Source organism: Amblyomma maculatum, chromosome 5 (genome assembly GCF_055883805.1).
Source record: "Amblyomma maculatum isolate TAMU_Amacu chromosome 5, ASM5588380v1, whole genome shotgun sequence".
In the NCBI taxonomy this organism is placed as follows: domain Eukaryota; kingdom Metazoa; phylum Arthropoda; class Arachnida; order Ixodida; family Ixodidae; genus Amblyomma; species Amblyomma maculatum.
Window position 1 is genome coordinate 138,391,287 of NC_139348.1, and position 20,205 is coordinate 138,411,491.

At 43.4% G+C, this 20,205-nt stretch overlaps 1 protein-coding gene across 1 annotated transcript in view; it reads right to left on the minus strand.

Annotated features, from left to right (window-relative positions):
• Positions 1-20,205, minus strand: part of LOC146189716 (fatty acid synthase-like) — a 68,658-nt gene that overhangs the window by 18,631 nt on the left and 29,822 nt on the right. Inside the window, exons 16-22 of the mRNA XM_084605330.1 lie at positions 19,936-20,205; positions 19,346-19,497; positions 13,468-13,677; positions 7,760-8,089; positions 5,798-5,917; positions 4,194-4,549; positions 1,733-2,086 (exon numbers count right to left, since the gene is read on the minus strand). The exon at positions 19,936-20,205 is cut by the window's right edge and continues 955 nt beyond it. Coding sequence (XP_084461456.1) covers positions 1,733-2,086; positions 4,194-4,549; positions 5,798-5,917; positions 7,760-8,089; positions 13,468-13,677; positions 19,346-19,497; positions 19,936-20,205 — 1,792 coding nt within the window. The remainder of the gene's footprint in view (positions 1-1,732; positions 2,087-4,193; positions 4,550-5,797; positions 5,918-7,759; positions 8,090-13,467; positions 13,678-19,345; positions 19,498-19,935) is intronic.

The window sequence follows — 20,205 nt, forward strand, 5'->3', positions numbered from 1 at the left end:
CGCACTATCCCAATCTTACTCCAGTTGTTATTTCTCTTTCATGGTCCGTATCTGCGGTTACTAACTGTCCTAAGAAGGCATATTCGCCTACTACTTCCAGTATATCGCTACCTAATGTAAACTGCTGTTCCTTTCCGAGGCTGTTGAACATTACCTTAGTCTTCTTCACATTAATTTTCCAGCATACCTTTCTGCTTTTCCTGTCTCGTTCATCAATCATTTTTTGCAGTTCATCACCTGTGTTACTTAGCAAAGCAATGTCATCAGCGCATCGCAGATTATTGAGGTATCCTCCATCTACTTTATCCCTAACTGCTCCCATTGAAATCTCTCAATACTTTCTCTAAACAAACTATGAACAGTATTGGGGGGACCGTGTCTCCTTGAATATTACCTTTCTTTATAGGAATTTTGTACCTTTCTTTAAGTAGAACTATCGTTGCAGTGCAGCCACTATATATGTCTTCCAATACTTTCACATACGGTTCGTCTACCCCCTGATTTCGCAATACCTGCATGGCCACCTAAGTTTCTACCGAGGAAAATGCTTTTTCGCAATCAATGAGTGCTATGTAGAAGGGCTGGTTATCTTTCGAGCATTTTTCTATCACCTGGTTGATGGTATGGATATGGTTGATAGTCGAGTATGCTTTCCAAAAACCTGCTTCATCTTTTCCTTGATTGAAGTCTAAGATTGTCTTAATTCTGTTGGCAATTACCTTATTAAATATCTTTTACGTAACAGATGCTGATTGGTCTGTAATTTTTCATGTCCTTAGCGTTCTTTTCTTATGAATTAAGATAATGTTTGTGTTCTTCCGTGGTTCCGGTACCGTCAATGACATCCGGCATTGCGTATACAGGGCGGCCAGTTTTTCTAGCACGATATCCCCTCCATTCGTCAACAAATCTGCAGTCAGTTTTAGGGCTCCCCTGTTCTTTAACAGCACGCTCAATTTTCTCCATGTTATACTTCGTTATATCGGCTACTTTACGTTTACTGATTAGCTTTGATATCTCTGCCAGTTCTATCTGGTCTGTTGTGAAGCTTTCATACTTTAGCGTTCCTTGATCAAATCTTTCGTCTTTATTTGCACATTTTCCTTTCTAAAGTACCTTCCCTCCGCTGAGAAACGAAGGCGGCGATCTGGTTTTCCCCCGTAGCGATGTCGTCCAAAGAGACTGGCTTCCCTGTAATGGCCTTCCGCATTCGCACCCCGGTCATTTACCATTTATGGCTTTCCTTGACTACCATGCTACAAGCAGCCGTCTCGCCTCCAGAACAGCTCTTATAAATAGACGCCTCCTAATCTGGGCCGCTTCTAAATACCTCGGGCGTCTGCCATTCATTGAACGTGTTTCAGTTGTATTTCCTAAGATAAAGAACTGACTATCTCGGAATGTACATAAGAAGCTGCACGACTGACTGCAAAGCGTTCTCATTTACTTCTGGCTGTCTATCTCATATGCTGTTAAGCACATGTATATATGTCTTATAATACCCCAGTCTATCCCTCTCTCCGAGTCCGTCCTTCCTTATAACAGCGCAGCCGCAGCCATTGCAGACGCTACCTTGGGAACTTAGCCTGGCACACCTGTTCCAGCTGAACCTAAGGCCTCCAGTCTACCTAAGGAAACCCGGGGTAAAGGGTGACACAGCACATCGTTCTGTCTGATTCAAATGCAGCCTTTGAAACAAAAACTCGCAAATACTCCTCATCTGTGTACTTGCCATGGCGAGGTTGAAGATTCCACCCAAGGGCCCTATCAACGATGATTTTTCAATGATCTGACGAGCTCCCTCCTCCGTCGCGACGTCTGCCTTGATAACATGGACTGCCACTCCAGCATGTTCCCAGCGACGAAAGCACATCCGCTGATATCCGTTCCGCACTCCCGAACGACTGGTGAGCACGAGCCTTCGGCAACCGCGGCCCACCATCCAGTCGGCGAGCTCCAGGCCGACGCCGCCCAGCCCTCCGACAATGACGTACGTCTTGTCCTCCAAGAAGTACGTCCTTGCGACGGCCTCCACCACGGAAGGTGAAGCGAGGCATATTTTTCTTGGTTCCTCTTCCTCCCGAAGCTGCGTAAAAACACCTGGCTTACTAAGTTTCACATTTTTAAGGGTCAAAAGCACCTTTTGGTCGCAAAATATCAGAATGGGTTTCAATATAGTAAATATAGGCATGCAAAACAAGTTTCAATTGATTTGCAGCTCATTTCATTGCATATGGCCAGATTTTCATAGCGCTTGCATATTAGTACTCTTTTCCAACTGGTCTTCCACACAGATTTAATTACTTTGATAGCGCTAATATATTCGTCAATTAAGAGCTAGTAAAGTTAAGCGGTAATCAACAATAACTGTTTTTAATCGCATATACTGGAATGTCGAAAACATTGGTACTCGTAGAAATAACTAGAACGTGAAATGGTAATTAAGGGTGAATAAAACAGTAGCAATTATCACATGAAAGTACGTCGTCACCGAAACATTATTTTGACGTGTAAGCAAGCAAAAATTAATGCTTACGCCAGGAAATTGTAGCGCTCATTTATGCAATCGAACATCTGAGAATTAGGTTATGGGACTCGCATTCTACCCCTAGACCACAGATGCAGTCGCTGCACTTGTTTAAAGAGGAAACTATTTGTCTCAAGGTGTATAACCTGATCTGGTGTGCTAAAAATGTATAATGAAAGCGCGTAATTGAAAATAGCGCTTAATATTAAAGTGGCGAAATTGAATCACGACATCTGGTCATAATAAACTACTGTATCATGTAGTCGCTTATGCTAATAATGAATGACGCAGAGGTCTCCAGGCTGCTAAAGGGGCCCATAGATTGCACTGATTCAAACCCTTCAGGCAGAGCCAGCGGCTGAAACTTCGGGCTAGTTTCGGTTTCACTCACATCCGCGCACATGGTGACTGCAAAGAAAGCGATGCTTAAAAGGATATTATTTTGGCGTACTAATGCAGCCGGGCTGCAGACTTGTCTAAAGTTCTGGGATTCAAATAGACTTCTTTTTCGCGAGCGATAGTTCTCATCTCGTCAGCAGGCAGTTTTTTCCCCGCTTCACACCATTGCCTTGAAAACAATGCTATCAGAGGAATTAACATTTGACATTTGTCATTTGATTTATCCGGGCAATGGTAACCACGCAAGTTTCCCGCCACTCTGATCAAACTTCTGTCCCCAGAAATTTGATGTCATGAACTCAAATCAACAAAGCAACGACTTTTCAGGAAGTCACGAGGCCTATCTATTTGAGGTCCAAACAGCAGTGAATTCATGCTGCTGCGGTTCGCTTGCCTTACTTTTATTGTCATTTACACCGTCTAGCATAGCCGAAGTCCTTTGGGTTTTTAAATTCATAAACCAGACCGCTTATCGCAGACATAAGAGCAGAGTGAACGGCCATGCTGCGTGTAGCGCTCTTTTTATGCACTGTTCTGCATAGGCACAATTTTTTTAAGATCCACTGATGACATTGCTCATCTTGTTTTGGGAGTAATAATTATTATAAGATTCTTTTCAATGACCACGTTTCTCACATAGCAAACTGCTCATTTATTGCTGAGAAATATTGCATTTTAAAATATGTCTGCCACTAGAGAAACATTTTTCTCGTGTACACCGGTAAGGGCTCTGTCATTACCGTAATGAAGCACTAAATGGTGAAATAGGCTACGCCTTTTTGGATGAACGCCCGAAAACGTTTTCAACGCATTACCATCTTCTTGAAGGGTCTGGCTGCTGATGGCAGCATCTGTATATTTTTCTCAATAGTATGTTTTCAGTGAGATCACATTTGTTATCGCTTGTAGTGACCTTTCAATAGAGGCAAACTTCATGTTCCCCTGAACCACTTAATAAGCTGTTACAAATAAGTGTAGAGGACAAAAGCTTTCAGGGGATGTATGAGGAATAAAAGCTCATAGCTCTACTACTAAAACCGGTGTCTGCAGAGAATTCTAGTCCAGACGAAAATATTGCACACATGCGTTGACGCGAGGTAGCGAAATTCGGTTTTTGCCAAATTCTGTGAGAGCTGTACGACGAAATTCGATTTTTTTTTTTTGTCTCAGAGAGTGCGGGAAGTATTTTGTTATAAAACTAGGAAAGAAATGGATATGATCCAAGCGCTTGTTTTTTGTTTAGTAGCAAACCACATATTGGACATACCACCAGGATGTTTTTTCCCATGTGCTTTCCAGAGGCCATAAAGCGGAAGGCGTCCTCGAATTGGTCCCAGGTAAATCGGTTTACTCCCAGGGGCCGCACCACGCCCGAGGCTATTCCCTCCCGAACAAGCTTTCGAACACGGTCCTTGTCTTTCGCTGTGAAGGGGTCGCTTTCGTGCAGTGTCTCCAGCAAGATGCCATGGAAGGTGACGCTCTTGAGAAAGACGGACATTCCCAAGGAAGAATCTCTGGAAAGGTCAACTTTGCCGATCTCCAGAAATCTGCCGTGCTTCGCCAGGCAACGCAAACTGGCCTGAAGTTTCTCTTCGGACAGAGAGTTGAGCACGAGATTTACACCTGACATGAATGAGAAAACAAAACATATATTAAAACGGCTATGACATGGTAGTTCGATGTATTCCAATTTTGCACTCGTGTGTGTAAGATAAAAGTCTGTTGCACTAATGCAAAAGTATGAGTACCGCCAGTCCCGCTACATACTGTAAATAACGCGACCGAAACCACAAACGAGAACTCCTGCCATTGACAGCGCACACAATATTTCAATGTTCACATGACGTCACAGAAGCATAGGCGATGCAGTGTCGTCAGCAATGCTGGTTATGATGTTGATGGACGCGTCTAGTTCCCCGTCCTCGATAACTGAGGTAGGGACACACCCCATTTGGTATAACGCGATGAGCATACTAGTGTGCAAAAATGATCCGAGTCATGTGGATTGTCCTGGACCAAGCTTGAAATAAACACATTGTGCGTTTCTCTAAACGTAAAGCCAGTTCTTTATTGGTCTCTTCAGCACGCCGCCTTTTCAGGGCCTCATTCTGGCGTACCTTCGCGTTCCGAGGCTCTACTGTAGCAGGGCCTACTGTAGTGCACTGTACTGTTCGTCCTCCATCTTCGCAGTGTTGTAACCTAGGCCGTAGCCGGGGGCTCCTAGTTATACATGTATCGCCCCTCTAGCGCCCTCTACTTTCACGTCATAATGACGTCACCTCCCGTGCCCTTGACCTTGACAGCTGTCACGGGTCACTTGGTGGCCTACGGGACTATGTCCCAAAGTCACATTGCGACCACCAGGTCACGTGACCTTGACCTTGACAGGGGTCACGGGCCACTTGGTGGCCCACGTCTCTATGCCCCAAAGTAGCATGGCGACCACCAAACTTTACACAGAAGTTTGGCCTCTAAATTTCCCTCAAGGGGAAAACCGTGCATACCTGACGGCTCGAACTACATGGCGTAGTGAAGCTTTTGCATCAATAAGGATAGCTTATACTCTCACAAACGCATAATTATTAGTCCAACGAACGAAAGTTTGGCTTCTACCCCGTACTCGCCAGATGCGGCGTCACATAACACGTAAATCAATACTCTAGAATCATTGAAACTTCCCTGTGTTACTTTGACTCAAGAGGCGGCAGATATTAGAAGAATGATATTCATGCAGTGACGTCACTACGGGTAATTTGTTATGAAATGAGCCTTCTTTTTCATCAGGCATTGCGATACTGTGAGAAAATATCGATACCGTCTAAACAGTTCATTATACTTCCTGAGTATATGCGTCAATTAGAATTCCCTTACCCTTTCCTCTTGTTTCTCGAAGTACGTGCTTCTGGAAAGACAGGTCCCGTGAGCTCGCAATGTTCCTATCATCGAGCTGCGAAAACCGACGCTTGAGAAATTCGCCCTTCTCTTTAGAACCTACAGGCAAGAAAAAAAGAGCATTGGAACTGTTCAAATGCTTGATGTTGGTTTATAAGTGAAAATCAGAGCTCTAGAACCATAAAAAAGCACTACATTTGACTCAATAGCTGGACTTGGGCAGTCGGAGGCCAATATTTGTAATGCTCAATCCCACTAGTTTCTCGAATTTAGCTGTTCTAGATACTAGAAGAGACATTTTTAGCAGGGAGGCCTCTTTTTGTCCTTCCGTGCCAACATATTGTCAGGTAGCCGGTTGGATTCATAGCTAGAAGCGTTTAATGGGGGTTGACTCAAAAGACCCTAAGAGACGGTCAGCACTCAACTTCAGCCTCTTCGCATCGAACGTCACGAGGCCACTTCCACGTCTTCAAGCCGGCACACGAGACTCGCGATGAGCAGCTGCCAAGCGGCTGCTGTTGCACACGCTGTCATACCTTTTTCCTTCACAGCCGGGAAAAAAATTTAGATCTGCTTACAACGAAATTTGATTATTGTTCAACTAAGCCAGCCAACATTTCAGCGTAATCACAGGTTTTATTCGCAAAAAATAATTTTCCAAAGTGCAGCCTTTATCAAAAGTGTAGAGCCCAGAGGGTCTGCTTCTGAGCCGTGCGGTTGGGTTGATTTAGATTAGTGAAGGTCCTTCCCTTTCGAGAAGGTGGGACAAAACAATTTACCATAAAAAGATTCGAAGCACTGGAAATGCATTACAAGCCACACGAAGTGGCTCAGAAGCACACCTCTTTGGCTAAACACTTTTTACAAAAACTATACTTCCGCTTGGCCATACTAAGTCTTCATTTCAGCACGATTAATACAATACATCAGTAAAGACCGAAAAGAAATGACCTGAAACATGGTTCAGTTTCAATTACACGACTAACAAAACGTCATTTTTCTTTCTCCACTCTTTTCTTCCTATTCTCTCACTTCACCCAAGTGTAGCTGACAGTACATACGCATAGCAACCATGTTTTTTTACTTACTCACTTTTCTGCCCTGATTAGAAAATTAAGCTCCGGGGGCCATGTTTCAATAATATTAAGCATTTATAAGCTACACATCAGGAGCGCTTCTCGGGACAGGCGACCAAGCAGAGCGACTTTCAAAGCTGCCAAACCTGCACGTGACGACAGTTATCCCAAGCTCACGTTCACAGGGAAAGGGATAGAAGGAAGTCGCATACTTTGTGAGAGGCGTGATCATCTTTGCAAACTGAAAACAAGCGCCCTCCATGCACACATATTGCTCATTTTATTTCTACATAAACATACAAGTTTAAATTATTTACATCAGGGAGTGGGAATGCTGGAACAAAACACATGACTTCTGGCCCCTTGTACCAGGGTAAAGTAAAAACTTACACTGCAAGAAGCCGACAAACAATCATTATTGCTTTACGTCGTATTGCATGAGAGCACGGCAGTAAATAATGCAGTACTCCGAGCAGAACTGGAGAGTGCTTTCTAGTAAATATGCATTTCATAAACATCAGTTTACTCAGCAAACTAATAAATATTACTATGATGGGTACCTCTGTAAGATCTATAAAGTTTCTTTTCACAAGAATGGGTTCAAATGGCAGCTATTAAAAGAATAATTTCGCAGAAAAAATTCAAAAATAATTTCATTAAGCTTAGATTTATCAATTTATTATCATTTGTAGGCATATCCTAAATCATACACTCTTATTTTCAAAGCAACTGCCAAACTCAAGATCCAAGAGCAGAATGCTTTGATTTTACAAAGCCAACGTGCAAACGCTCGACAAAAAAAGAATTCAATTTCTTGTAAGCTGTTCCTCTGAATGAACTAATGCGCTCGCTACCTAACACTTACCTACGGTAGTGAAGACTGTACATCCCATAGAGAGAGCGATGGAGATGGCCGCCTGTCCGACACCTCCGCTACCGGAATGGACCAGGAGAGACTCCCCCGGCTGCATGTTACCTCGTACGATCAATGCGTAGTAAGCAGTACAATATGCCACCGGAACTGTTGATGCCTCTTCGAGACTCCATGCATCAGGAACCTCCCACAGCCAATCCGGATCCACCGCAACAACAGTGGCCATGCCCTCGGCGGGTACCAGGCCCATAACTCGGCGCCCCTTAGGATCACGACCCGAGAATTCAAGTCCCAGAAGGCACTCTGACGTTGTCATGTCATCTGCCGGTTTAGGACGACAGGTGTTTTTTTTTTTTTTTTTTTTTTTTTTACCGCACGCTCATTGTATTGAATTACAGTTATAAGGTTAAGGGCGCACAATCCACACTAATGCTGGTGCAATGTTTACAGCATTTCATGGAAAGTATAAGGACCTCCAGTCAGATTCGGTGAATAGGGGTATTAACGCACGTCCAAAGTACCACGAGTTTTCATGATAAAACAAAAACTTGAAACGAAAGGGCATGCCAAGGGGCATAAATCATTTATTAAGTGGTTTCTGTTGCATGCAGACGCCTGTATGCAAGGCGCCATTCTGCTAAAGAAACGCTTGCTCTTTCTAAACGCATTTGAAAATGATCAGCGGCCATATTTGTCTGCAGCTAACAAAGAGCTGTTCCGTAAAGCTTGTAGGGGATGATAAATCGAAAGATGGCACAGACAGCTGTTTACCCAAGAAAATAGGGTATCTGGTGCAAACTAGTCAAGCACAGAACAATCGCCTTGTTTTGGGTCAACAACGTCTCTGTTCTTAAATAATTGGTGGCTTTCGAAACTTTCCGCAGCAAATATTCCCCACCAGGTGAGTTTCATTCAAACTCTCAATATAAAGGGGCATTGAAATGCCTAAAATGAGATTAAGCTAAGCGGCAGCAAAATAGGTACTCCCTCACTCATCACTCGATCATCAGGATTTTGAGGTACCTTCATTACCGCTGGAGATGTCAGTGATTAAAAATGTCTCCGTTCCACTTCTCCTTACGTTGACACTCCGAGACATCAGGGAAAATATAAAGAAAACATCTGGGAGCTTAACCCCGTCCACAAATACGTCAGCGGCTGGCTTTGGGTTCCCAGAATGCCGGCTCTCGCACCCGTTTTCACAACAGTAGATTTCCTCCCTCCCACACATTCATAAGTCATTGCCATTTTTTTTTTTTTCCTTTTCATCTGGGTTGTCTGCTAAATTGTACCCGAAGCTCGAACCGCGATCCCTGGCTGTTACCATCGCAATGGCATGGAGCCCTATAATCGTAACACGGGTTAATCTTATCCATGCTTATCAAAATTAACTGCAGTTATCATAAAGTGTGGTTCACCGTCTCGGCACAGGCTGCAGTCGTTTTCGGCTATGGAAACCAACAGCGCAATTGTTACAGTAAATGTACTCACCCGATCATCGATGGAGCACGCTCTGTTTGAAAACATCGTAGCCTTTTAATAGCAACACGGGTTATCCAACAGCGGTTAATCTTATCCGTGATTATCTGTGGTTATTCGAAGGCGCAGAAATAGGTCCCGCATATGCCGTCCAACAGCAGCACTGCCTCCAGTGCCGTACCTCCCGCAAGCCGTCTGCGCCAATACCTTTTTCTACGGTGGATCTCGACCACCGGAGTAAAACATCGTGGTATAATTTATTATCAAAAATTACTCCTGAGATAACAACGCAGATACCGAGTTGCTGGTAGAAGTTACGGCTGAGATAGAAGCAAAGATCTCACCACCGCGAGTGAGATATCCGAGGCGCAGTGTATAGAGTGAATGGTCGCTGCCTTGGCGGGAGCCAGCGTCAAAATCAAATAAGGCAATAATTAACATATTTAAAGAGAAAAATCTCCGGCAGCGGCGTAGCGAGAACACTCGGTGGTAGCGCGCAGGCGTCTCGGAGCACACGTCTAAGCCCGATCAGAAATAAATAAAATTTTAAACTCATACGCACTGACTTTTTTGGGGAGAAGGGAATATTGTCGTCGCCATCTTGAATTTCGATGCCGTTCCGGGATAGCGCCTCCCCTTGCCCCTAACCTTTACCGGTAGTTTAGGCACGAGTAGAGGAGGCACTTGCTCGGAATTTTACTGTGAAGGCGAAACTGAAGTGTAGCAGGAACAGAGTCCTTTAGGTGGCCATCCTATAGCAAGTTTTAAAGGTTAAAATGGGGCGCAAGATAATACTCAGCGTCGAGCAACCTTCCCTACTCATACGAAACACTGGCTTCACTAACGGTCTTATGAATGGCAAGGGAGTGGTCCTGAGGGATTCCTTAACTCTATCCCCATTCTGCTGTTACAACGGAAGCTTAAATGTATCCCATAATTTCGTCACACGTGCACAAAAATACACATGAATGTAACGCAAAAAAAAAAATCTAAGTAATAAATACACCCCAAAAAGTTCATTCGAAATACTGCTTTTCTCGTCCAAAAGCACAGTGGTAATCCATTACCCCACAGAAACATCGCACACTATCGCGTATTCGCCGTGAGATAGACCTAGTGGCGCCGCGACCGTCGCTGCGATAGTGTGGATGGCCGCCGGTGGCGCTCGCACTACCATACTCCGCATAAGTCTGGTTCCAAGTTCACGGCAGATTTATTGAGGAAGAGAACGTGCCCTCTGCAGTGAATTAGCGATTTATTGTTTAAAGTGTTGTAACATTAAAAAAACAACGCAGATTTGGTAATGCTGCTGAAAAGAAGCGCGCATTTAGGGAAAACAACGGCGTCGTTTCGCACACGTTTTGCGTTGTACCACGCTCATAGGTCTGATATTTCTGTTTGCTATCACTTGCCTAATGTGAGTTTTTTTTTTCTTACCACGTTTTAAATAGTGTTCACGTGTCTTATACGTGTGTCAGAGAGGCAAATTTTTTATCGAGCGCACGCAGATGCGGGCTTCGTGCTCTGACTTACAGTACTTTAGAATGAATTGAGACATTGCCTGGTTCATTACATCGTACTTGACTCGAGGATTAGGTTGATGAGATGTAGCACTGACATTATACTGTCATACTGTCCGGGGGGGGGGGGGGGGGGGGGTAACCGTACACGGAGTGCACATTAACTATGGCTAGAGAACCAGGCACAAGTATACCTCAGAAATTGCATTACGCGACACTCTACAGCAAAATCTCGCCGCACAGGAAAGCAGCCCGTTCACGTGCAGAGCGCTGAGTGAATTCAGATTGCCGAGAGCACAATGAGGAGAATGTGTCTTACGGCCGATGTCAATGAATCGTATAGTGTGGGACGGTGCCAATGACTCTAAATGATTTCGTGAAACCAAAGAAGAGAAAAGAGATTTCTAGCGTGTGACGTTGACAAATGGTAAATTAGTAGATTCACAATTTATTATTATGGAAACAAATTTCACTATGTGACACAACTTTCACACGTTTGACCAAATTTAGAACTATTCGGGATTAATTTTCAATAACGTTAAAGTGCAAGCTACGAATCAGTCGCTCCGAAGACATCTTAAAAAGTTGCGGATGAGCGTCGCCATGTTCTGCAAGGAATTTTGAGAAGTTGAAGATTTGTTTATTCCTGTAAATATTGAGCAATTACTCAATTTTATGGAAAGCGAAACATTAATGTTACTTGCAAAACAGGTGACGGATATAAAACTGCCCCAAGGAAATTAAATTCGTGTTATCATGCGACTATAAAGATATATTTATTCCTTAACAAAACGCCGATAGTTATAAGCCCATGTGAAGCTTTTTTTTTTTTACTCCCCTTGTCAGAAACAACGAGTTTTTTTGGAAAACAGCAGTAGCACTCAGACGAAAAGGGATTTAAATGGGCTACCAGTGAAGCACATTGACCTAGGTTTATTGTGTAATATTTATGGTCATAATGAGGTGCTGATAAGATACGTTTCTCAAACGTTCGACCATTTCTCTATAGCAAATTTGTTCACAGCCTTTGATACGGACGCGCGGAAGCCTCGAACAGCAAAAAAAAAAAAAAGAAAAAGAAAAATGCTTATGGAGTTTAGCGCACCGAAGCGACACCAGCTATGACGGATGATGTAGTGGCGGGATTTGATGTCGTTGACCACCCGGTGTTGTTTAATGTGCAGTCAAATCCCACAGAAGAGGAGCGCCTTGTGAAGCGGCTATGATTGAATCCCCCGTTCTCGAACTCGGCAGTCTAGCGCCCTACCACTCAGGGACAGAGACGGAGATTTAACAGCAGAAAAAAGTTGAAGTACTCAAAAAACTCGATCATGCATACACATGGTAGAGAGTGGCCGGTTCATATTGTATTCTGCAATGCAGTAGTCAGCGGCCACATGCTTTAGTAGGAGTGGTATCCCAAACAGAAAAGTCAATGTGGGATTTCTAAGCGTTTACATTAGGTTGTATTGACGGCAGCGACCTGTTTGTTTTGCTTCGATACGGCGCCTAACGTGAACATCGCTTCGTTTGTGACTCCGCGCGGCAAAAATTATCAAGCGCCGAATACCGACGGATGATGTTGTTATCCAGCATGATAGACTCGATATGGACAATTGTTCTTCTTTAATGGAGCGTTGGGCGATAACATGCTCCCGTTTACTTTGCAAGAGGCAGCTAGGTAAGCAAATCCGAACGCGTAAATCACTGCTGGTTGGAAGATGACCGAACATGCATCCACACTGAGTAGGATTCACCGCTGCGCCGCAAGGTGGAGACTCTGTTCGATCTCGAGGCCAATACACGCGCTCTCACTAATTTTAATAAACTCCTCCGACTGGCCACTAGGTAACGCAACTCATCTACAAGAACTGTTGACTATTGATCTGTCTTTGACATGACAACACGTATGCACGCTTCTCGCTCATGCCTCTTGAGACAAAGGCGTCACATTTTGTGCCAAAACCGAAGGTCAAACTTCGCACTAAAGAATATCGTAAATGTCGGGGTCATTTTTAAGTCCTTCCTCATACTCACCTCCATGTATTTGTGCCAATGTTCATCTTCGAGTACGGCGCTGTTTTTGACGGTGGTGGCTTTAGTTTTCTGAATATGGTAGCTAAAATCATTTCATGCCTGAAAACTGCTATGTGGCGAGCTCATTTCTTATGCATCACTAGCAACTCTAGACATTTGTCGTAACTTCTTCCCTCAAAGAAGGATTATTTCAAGCGGCCTTCCACCGAGAACACTTTTTAAACATGCCGGAATTTCTTAAAGTACCTGCATAAAGCCCTGAACATGCATCACTATTCTGTGTGTCAGGCTCCGCATCAGCAGGACGGTTCATACCCAGGCCGCGTGTAAGAGGTGAACCGGCAAAATATCATAGAAGAGTATTTTTTAGCTTAAAATACAAGAATGACTCCATCCCGCTCGACGCTTGTGACAATGCTGAAAGCTTAAATGCTAAACATAATTGCAAAGTATCAAATTCTACTATTCCTGGCAGCACCGCTTTTCGCCAAGGAACACTGCATGCCAGTCTTAGATGTACTTGAAAGCATTCTTGAAGTCGAAATGACTTCACGGACGTTACTCAATAAAGTCATTTTACAGCAAAAGACATCAGATGTGCTTTGGAATACTTTCCAGAGCACAAAAGTGACTCGCATTGCAGCAGTCACTTCGCGCACTCACGGGGTATTGCGTCCGGAGGAAGCTTGCCGGTAGCCAACATGACGTCACGGAAGTTCAGAGGTGCGTAGTATACGCTGCAGAGCACTTTGCCGTAGATACTAGATGAGGCCGCGTAGCGTAACCTGGACTCATACCACTGCAGGCTGGACAGATCGCCACGAGTTCGGATGTTGAGGAAAGCATACTCCGTGGCCTTCTTCGGCGCGCTATCTGCGAGTGGTGCACATACAAAAATGCGTATCTGAAGAAGACTCCGTGCCAGACCTGATAAAGCGGGAATAATATTACGACGAGAAATCTCCTATCGAAAGCTGACAGCTAGATTGCTTAATGTCTTCTTTCGTTTTGTTTGCTTTAGGCTCCATTTCCTCGTGAGTGCATAAAAGACGGTAATAAATCATTTGTTTGTTAATCGAAATTTAACTTCGGTCTAAAATACAAAGTAGTTATGCAACGACAACTTCCAAATTTCACCAGTGTGGTGGGACCGCTTCGGAAGAAATAAGACACAAAGTGAAGTGGAACTCAAGAGACTTCTGATGCGCGTACATGAAGAGAGTGAGAAGTTTGGGCTTAAACTGAACATCAAAAAGACAAAGATCATGGCGTCTTGCCCTATCAAGTCCTGGAGCATCAATGGACAAGAAGTGGAAGCTGTGACAGATTTTCTCTTCTTGGGCTCCAAGATTACCTCGGAAGGAGACTGCAGCCATGAAATTAGGAGACGCCTGCTTCTGGGAAAGAGAGCAATGGTTAGCCTTGACCGCCTAGTAAAGAGCAGAGACATTAGTCTGCCAACCAAGATCCGTATAACTAGTGCTATGGTCTTTCCAGTTGTGATGTATGGATGCGAGAGTTGGACTGTGAAAAAGGCTGACTGCCGAAGAATTGACGCGTTTGAATTGTGGTGCTGGCGAAGACTCTTGAGGGTTCCTTGGACTGCCAGAAGATCAAATCAGTCGATATTGTCGACCATAAACCATGACTGCTCATTGGAGGGTCAAATTCTAAAGTTAAAACTCAGCTACTTTGGTCATCTGATGAGAAGAGAGGAGTCGCTGGAGAAAGATTTGATGTTGGGAAAGGTTGACGGTCGCCGGAGAAGGGGTAGGCAGCGAACGCGATGGTTAGATGGCATCCTCGAGGCACTGCAGATGAAGTTATGTAATGTTAGGAAGATAGTGAGAGACCGGAAAGCGTGGCGTGAAATGGTCCATAGGGTCACGAAGAGTCGGACACGACTGAACGACAAAACAAACAAACAGGGTATAAGCGCGGAATCTAGGTAGAGCAGTTTTATGGGGCTTTAGTAATCTAAAGCCCAACAAACTGCCCTAACTACTGCTACTACTACTACTACTACTACTACTACTACTACTACTACTACTACTACTACTACTACTACTACTACTACTACTACTACTACTACTACTACTACTGCTACTACTACTACTGCTGCTGCTACTACTACTACCACTACTACTACTACTACTACTACTACTACTACTACTACTACTACTACTACTACTACTACTACTACTACTACTACTACTACTACTACTACTACCACTACTACTACTACTACTACTACTACTTGGTCCCAAAGCCCTGGGCTCTATACCGGCCGCTGTGGCAGTTTTTGAATGGAAGCAGAATACTTTATGCATGTCTGCTGTGTGAGGTACGTGCATTTTATATCGCCTGAAGTGTTATAAACTCCTCAATGGCGTCCCATCTGGATGTGAAATGCAACCTGACTCGCTGAATTTAGGTTACCATAGCAAGGAAATACCAAAGAAAAAATGATTTGAGCCATCATAAACCTTCATAAAGAAAGCTGCAATATATTTAGATTGGATCTTGATGGTTATATTTAGAAAAGCAAGGCGCCTGTGCACTGTGCAATGTCAGTGAACGTTAAACAAAAGCCAGGTAGTAAAACTTTACGTAGTCCGAGCCGCTTTGAGACGTTAAACGCCATAAACGAAACCAAAATATTTAAGTTTTCTTCTGGACCATGAAATTGCAGGTAGACGAAAGTGGGTCGTGGGGCGTGGTCTGTAGTGGTCTGTAGTGGAGGTGGGCTCATAATATAAGCAGCCTCCATGCTCAGGGGGAATGTGGCTGGTTGGTCTTGTTTTTGGAGGAATGTTGGTATTCTACCTCTGTGTGTGTGTGTTTAATTTCACTGTAAATACGTTTTTAAGGCCTCCTTGGGCTTATAATTGGTGCAGGCCTAGCGGAGAGTACAGGTTCGCGGTATACGTAGCGCTTCTGAAGGCACAGCTAGACGGGGAAGCTGGGTGGTGCTTCTGAAAGGGGAGGGCGTCGCTCGCGCGAGCTTTCACTCACAGACAGCGCAGCACTTTACCCAACTGCGACCCTTAGCGACGTCGCAGCAAAACGAAGAAGCGCCAAACAAAACCACCGCCTGAGATATGCCTAAAGTACGAAAATAATAATTGTTATGAAATATTTATAAATTACTATGTATTATCCAGAACGTTCTTCCTCGCTCTTTCTGTATATTTCAGGTTATGCCCAATTTCTCTTTCGGGACACTGTGGCAATCCTCCAAGTCCTCCCTAATAACCCCCTCTTCATCTGGAGAGTCCGACTGCATCGTGGATATAGCCAGAGCTGGAGATAAGTCGCACCGGCAAACCAAGAACGCATTCAACGCTTAATTTTGATTCCTTATTAAAATAATTCTCTCTTCTACCTCCCTGGTTCTTCATTTCTGAATTTTTTTAGAGAGAATATCTTCATCTATATTTCCAAGGGCTTCTTTACAAAAGCGTATGTTTGCGTGCGTCATGTAGGGCGCTTTTAGCGCGTTTTACATCGTTGCTCTGCAAACCATGAACACATACAACACTTAATATTGATTCACTAGTAGAATAATTCGCTCATCTTGCTCTATCTGTCTATCTTTTGCTCTTTGTTTCGCTATTTCTTTTTCAGAGGCCACCTTCATTTATATTTCTGGACTTTTATGAGCGCGTGTGTTTGCACGTGTAATATATGGGGCTTTCAGCGCGCTTAACATCACTGTTCATCTACATCATCCGCAGTGGCCTCTCAGACTCGTTGTGCAGAAAATTCGAAATCACCATCAGCGCTTTCGTATCATCTCGACAAAAAATAGTGACTTAGCCTCTGGTATATGAAATGGCTGGCCAGTGATTGGCCTGTGAATTGTGTTGTGACACGCGGTCACAAGACATATGGCCATGTAAGTTACCGTTGTCGGTGCGGGATGTCAGTGTTCGATAAAAAAAGAATCTAGGCGTTGGAACGTTCTGAGTACACCAATTGGAACGTCCCCCATAGAGTGGGTAGCGGTCGAACGGCGACCTTGTTAACCGAGTTTAGCTAAATTAGGCCACATCTTCGTTAGAATCCAAGACTGCCGTATGTAATCTATATTTATAGATGGTAGTCAATTGTTTTTGTTTGTTTTCGGTGACATTGTTGACTGTCAGAAATGTTTTTTTTTTTCTCAAGTGCTTTTCCGTTTTTTTTTTTTTGCGCCAATCCTCCTTTTTTTTTTTATTTTGATCACTTTTCGCAGTGTTATTGTTTCTCCTATGTTGTGTTATGCTGCACTGTACCCTGTACCAATGTATCTTTCCCACTCCCCTCTTTAATGCCTTCGGGCCCTGGGTATATGAATAAATAAATAAATAAATAAATAAACCGCTATACGTCACTGAGAGGTCATTCCCAGTTGGTTACGGCAGATGTTTCAATATAGCCCATTCATTCAAAGAGTGTTACGTAAGCTGAAAATTTCTTGAATAAAAACCGTGGGACGAAAGACAAATAACAGAATCGCAATCATAAACAAACTTTTTCGAAGCCAGCGCCAGCACTCACTTCTGCTGTCTGGGATGTTCTGACGGCGGTGACACTATAAAGTTATTATTATAGCACAGTTTGCTATAATCATGTTACCGCGTCGCAAGCAATTCATCAACACAAGTTTACCAGAGTGTGACGAATTTATTAAATACGACTTTGTTGACATGAGAATCAAGCTCTATTTTCAAAATGAAGCCGAATGTTGCAAAAATTATATAACGCTCCACTAACGCGTATCGTTACGGCAGTATACATTTTATGACCAAAAAGCTCTAAGACTGTCATAGTGATAAATATATGTAGAATAAAGCCCGTAAACCCAGCGCCGCCACCTAGTTATGGCATGCTAAGTAAGAACAATGTGGTCAAGTCGTTTTTCCATTCATTGAATTACTTTCGGACATTTTACATAAAAGGTGTTTGAAAGTACTAAAATCTATAAATCATCGTGAGAAAGCTCGAAACCCATTTCTGCGATGCTCAGAACAATTGCGCACGGTTGCAGCCCCTCCTCACAAAAATAGGTGGTGGGAAATCGAAAGTATATCTCAAAAACATTACTAAATTATAGCTCACAATTCGTCTTTGAAGCGAGGTCAGTAATTATAGTTTAAAAAATTACAGGGATTTGCTTAAGTTTTTTACGTGCGAAAATGACCCAGCATTGCGACTTGCGGGCCTAGTTCTGTTATGAGCTCGTTGGGCATTTATTCGTTTCTTTTACGTGCGCAATTTTACTTTTACCTTATTTGGTTCTCTTACGTTTATGAGTGTTATAATTGCTTCTTGTGTTGGTTTTATTTCAGTTTTTTTAACATTGTTTGCTTTTTTGTCAGTTATTGTGTGTTTCTTTCTATTTACTTCTTACTTTTCTATTCTTGTTCCGTTTATTTCACTGTCATAATTACCTTATTTTATTAGGTCATATTTACTTCCCTTCGCTCAACACCGTAGAGCGTCGCCGCGAAGAAGGGTTTAGCGCGCTTAGCTGGGGCATGGAAGGTTGGTGGTTGGGGCCATGGTAAAGCCATGATTTTCTTTTCTACACTCTGTAATGACGCAACTCATGAGACAAAAAAGTATTGTAAAGAGGAAGTTCCAATCAGGCGAACAGATCGCCGAGAAAGAGGAAGTGCCTTTTGCGGACAAGCTGTCTACAAGCTGAGCCACCCCCACTCCGGTCTTACTCGCTACCAGTGCCCACTACCAGTGCCTGGATCCCCGCTTAACAGTATTTTCACATTAAAACAGCAATATCAGTATTTATTGGTAAACCTGCATACCTGGTTTGCAACTACTGCTTATCCGACGGAAGTGGATTTTTCTTGCTTTAAAGTACGTCGCCGCGTTCCCAGCTAGCAAAAGCTATCAGGGGAAATTTTATAAATCGCCTGCGCGCACTCTCTCGCCTTTACGCTAAACATGCGCGCACTCTGATCCCATAACTTTGCTAAGCGTGGTGTCGCGTAAAGCCCGCTACAATAAACCTCTCCAATATCGTCCTGAGGCCTCATACAGATGACAATGGTGGCGCCACCTACGATGCCACGCACTGTTCGTTTTTAAAGCAGCCCTACTGCTATGGCACTAAAGAGAGAAATTCCTGTGTTTTCCTGAAGAGAAATTTTAAGAAACAAAATCCTCAGGGCCGACACCTATTTTCGCGTTATAACAGGATCCACTGCCCAATTACTTCAGAGTCGTGGCGACGCTGTTGATTTCCTAATAACCCCAAATGCTTGAAACAACTTGGAGCAAGGCATTTATATACATTTTTCTCAGCGATATAAGAATTATTTGTTGCCGCCAGAGTGGTTAGAAACATTCAGAGTATATAGCAAAAAATACACTCGGTTGTCCCCAGCGTCGCATGGAAATAACTATTTTGAGTTGCGTCACTGCCCATCTACAACGAGTGCACTATTGGGCTTCAGCCGACAAGTATACTTTGAGCACAATAATTGTGATACCGAGAACTGGCAGCAAACGAATATGCAAAGAATGTCATACTCACGGGGTATGGTCAGACTTCTGAAAGAGCCCCACTTTCCATCGCGGTGAACGTTAATCAGAAGGTCTCGCTCCAACCATTTCTCACATGTCGGGTCGCCGATCATAGTGTTCTTGTACATACTCGCATCTCTTAGGCTTCCGTCAAATAAGCATCTGTAATGGGAAAGCAGCATACATATTCTGCCCTCTTCGCAGTCTTTTCTGCTGTCACAAACTTTCACAAGGGTTAAGACGCGAAATAACATCATTTTTGTTATCCTTCTGAAACAACAAGGTTGACTTGGGGATTACGTGAGCTCGAATAAGGTTCTTTCTGCTCTTTGCGGACGAAGTTCTAGACTCTAGCTCACTACATTGCTTATATGAAAGAAAAAGCATGTTCAAACAATTCAGTTTTAAAAGAAAGTAGCTAATAGCAAAAAATACGCGCCCATTTGAACGTTGGGGTTTAACTACACATACCACATATATTTTTTGTTATATCCCTCGAAACGACTACAATGATCCTCTTCAATGTACTTTCAAGAGGCTTCATTTGATTGTTTAAATAACAAAAAGCCTGAAGCTGCAAACAAGTTTTAAAATACTTACCTTATATTACTTCCACCTGTCTCCAACCAAAGGCTGTTAATGAAGCCGACGACACCACTGATTCCGGTATCTTCTGCGATGAGCCATAACTTCTTTCCTGGAGGGCTGTTTTCAGGTTGAGAAATCTTTTCCTTTACTTCCTCCACCCATTTGAATTGCGTGTTGCTTAATTTTACCCTTTCTTCTATTGGTGCGGTCACAGTATCTGTTATTTTTCTTAGCAGAAGCAGCGTGGACCAGTTGTTCGACTTCAGTCCGACCAATCGAAGA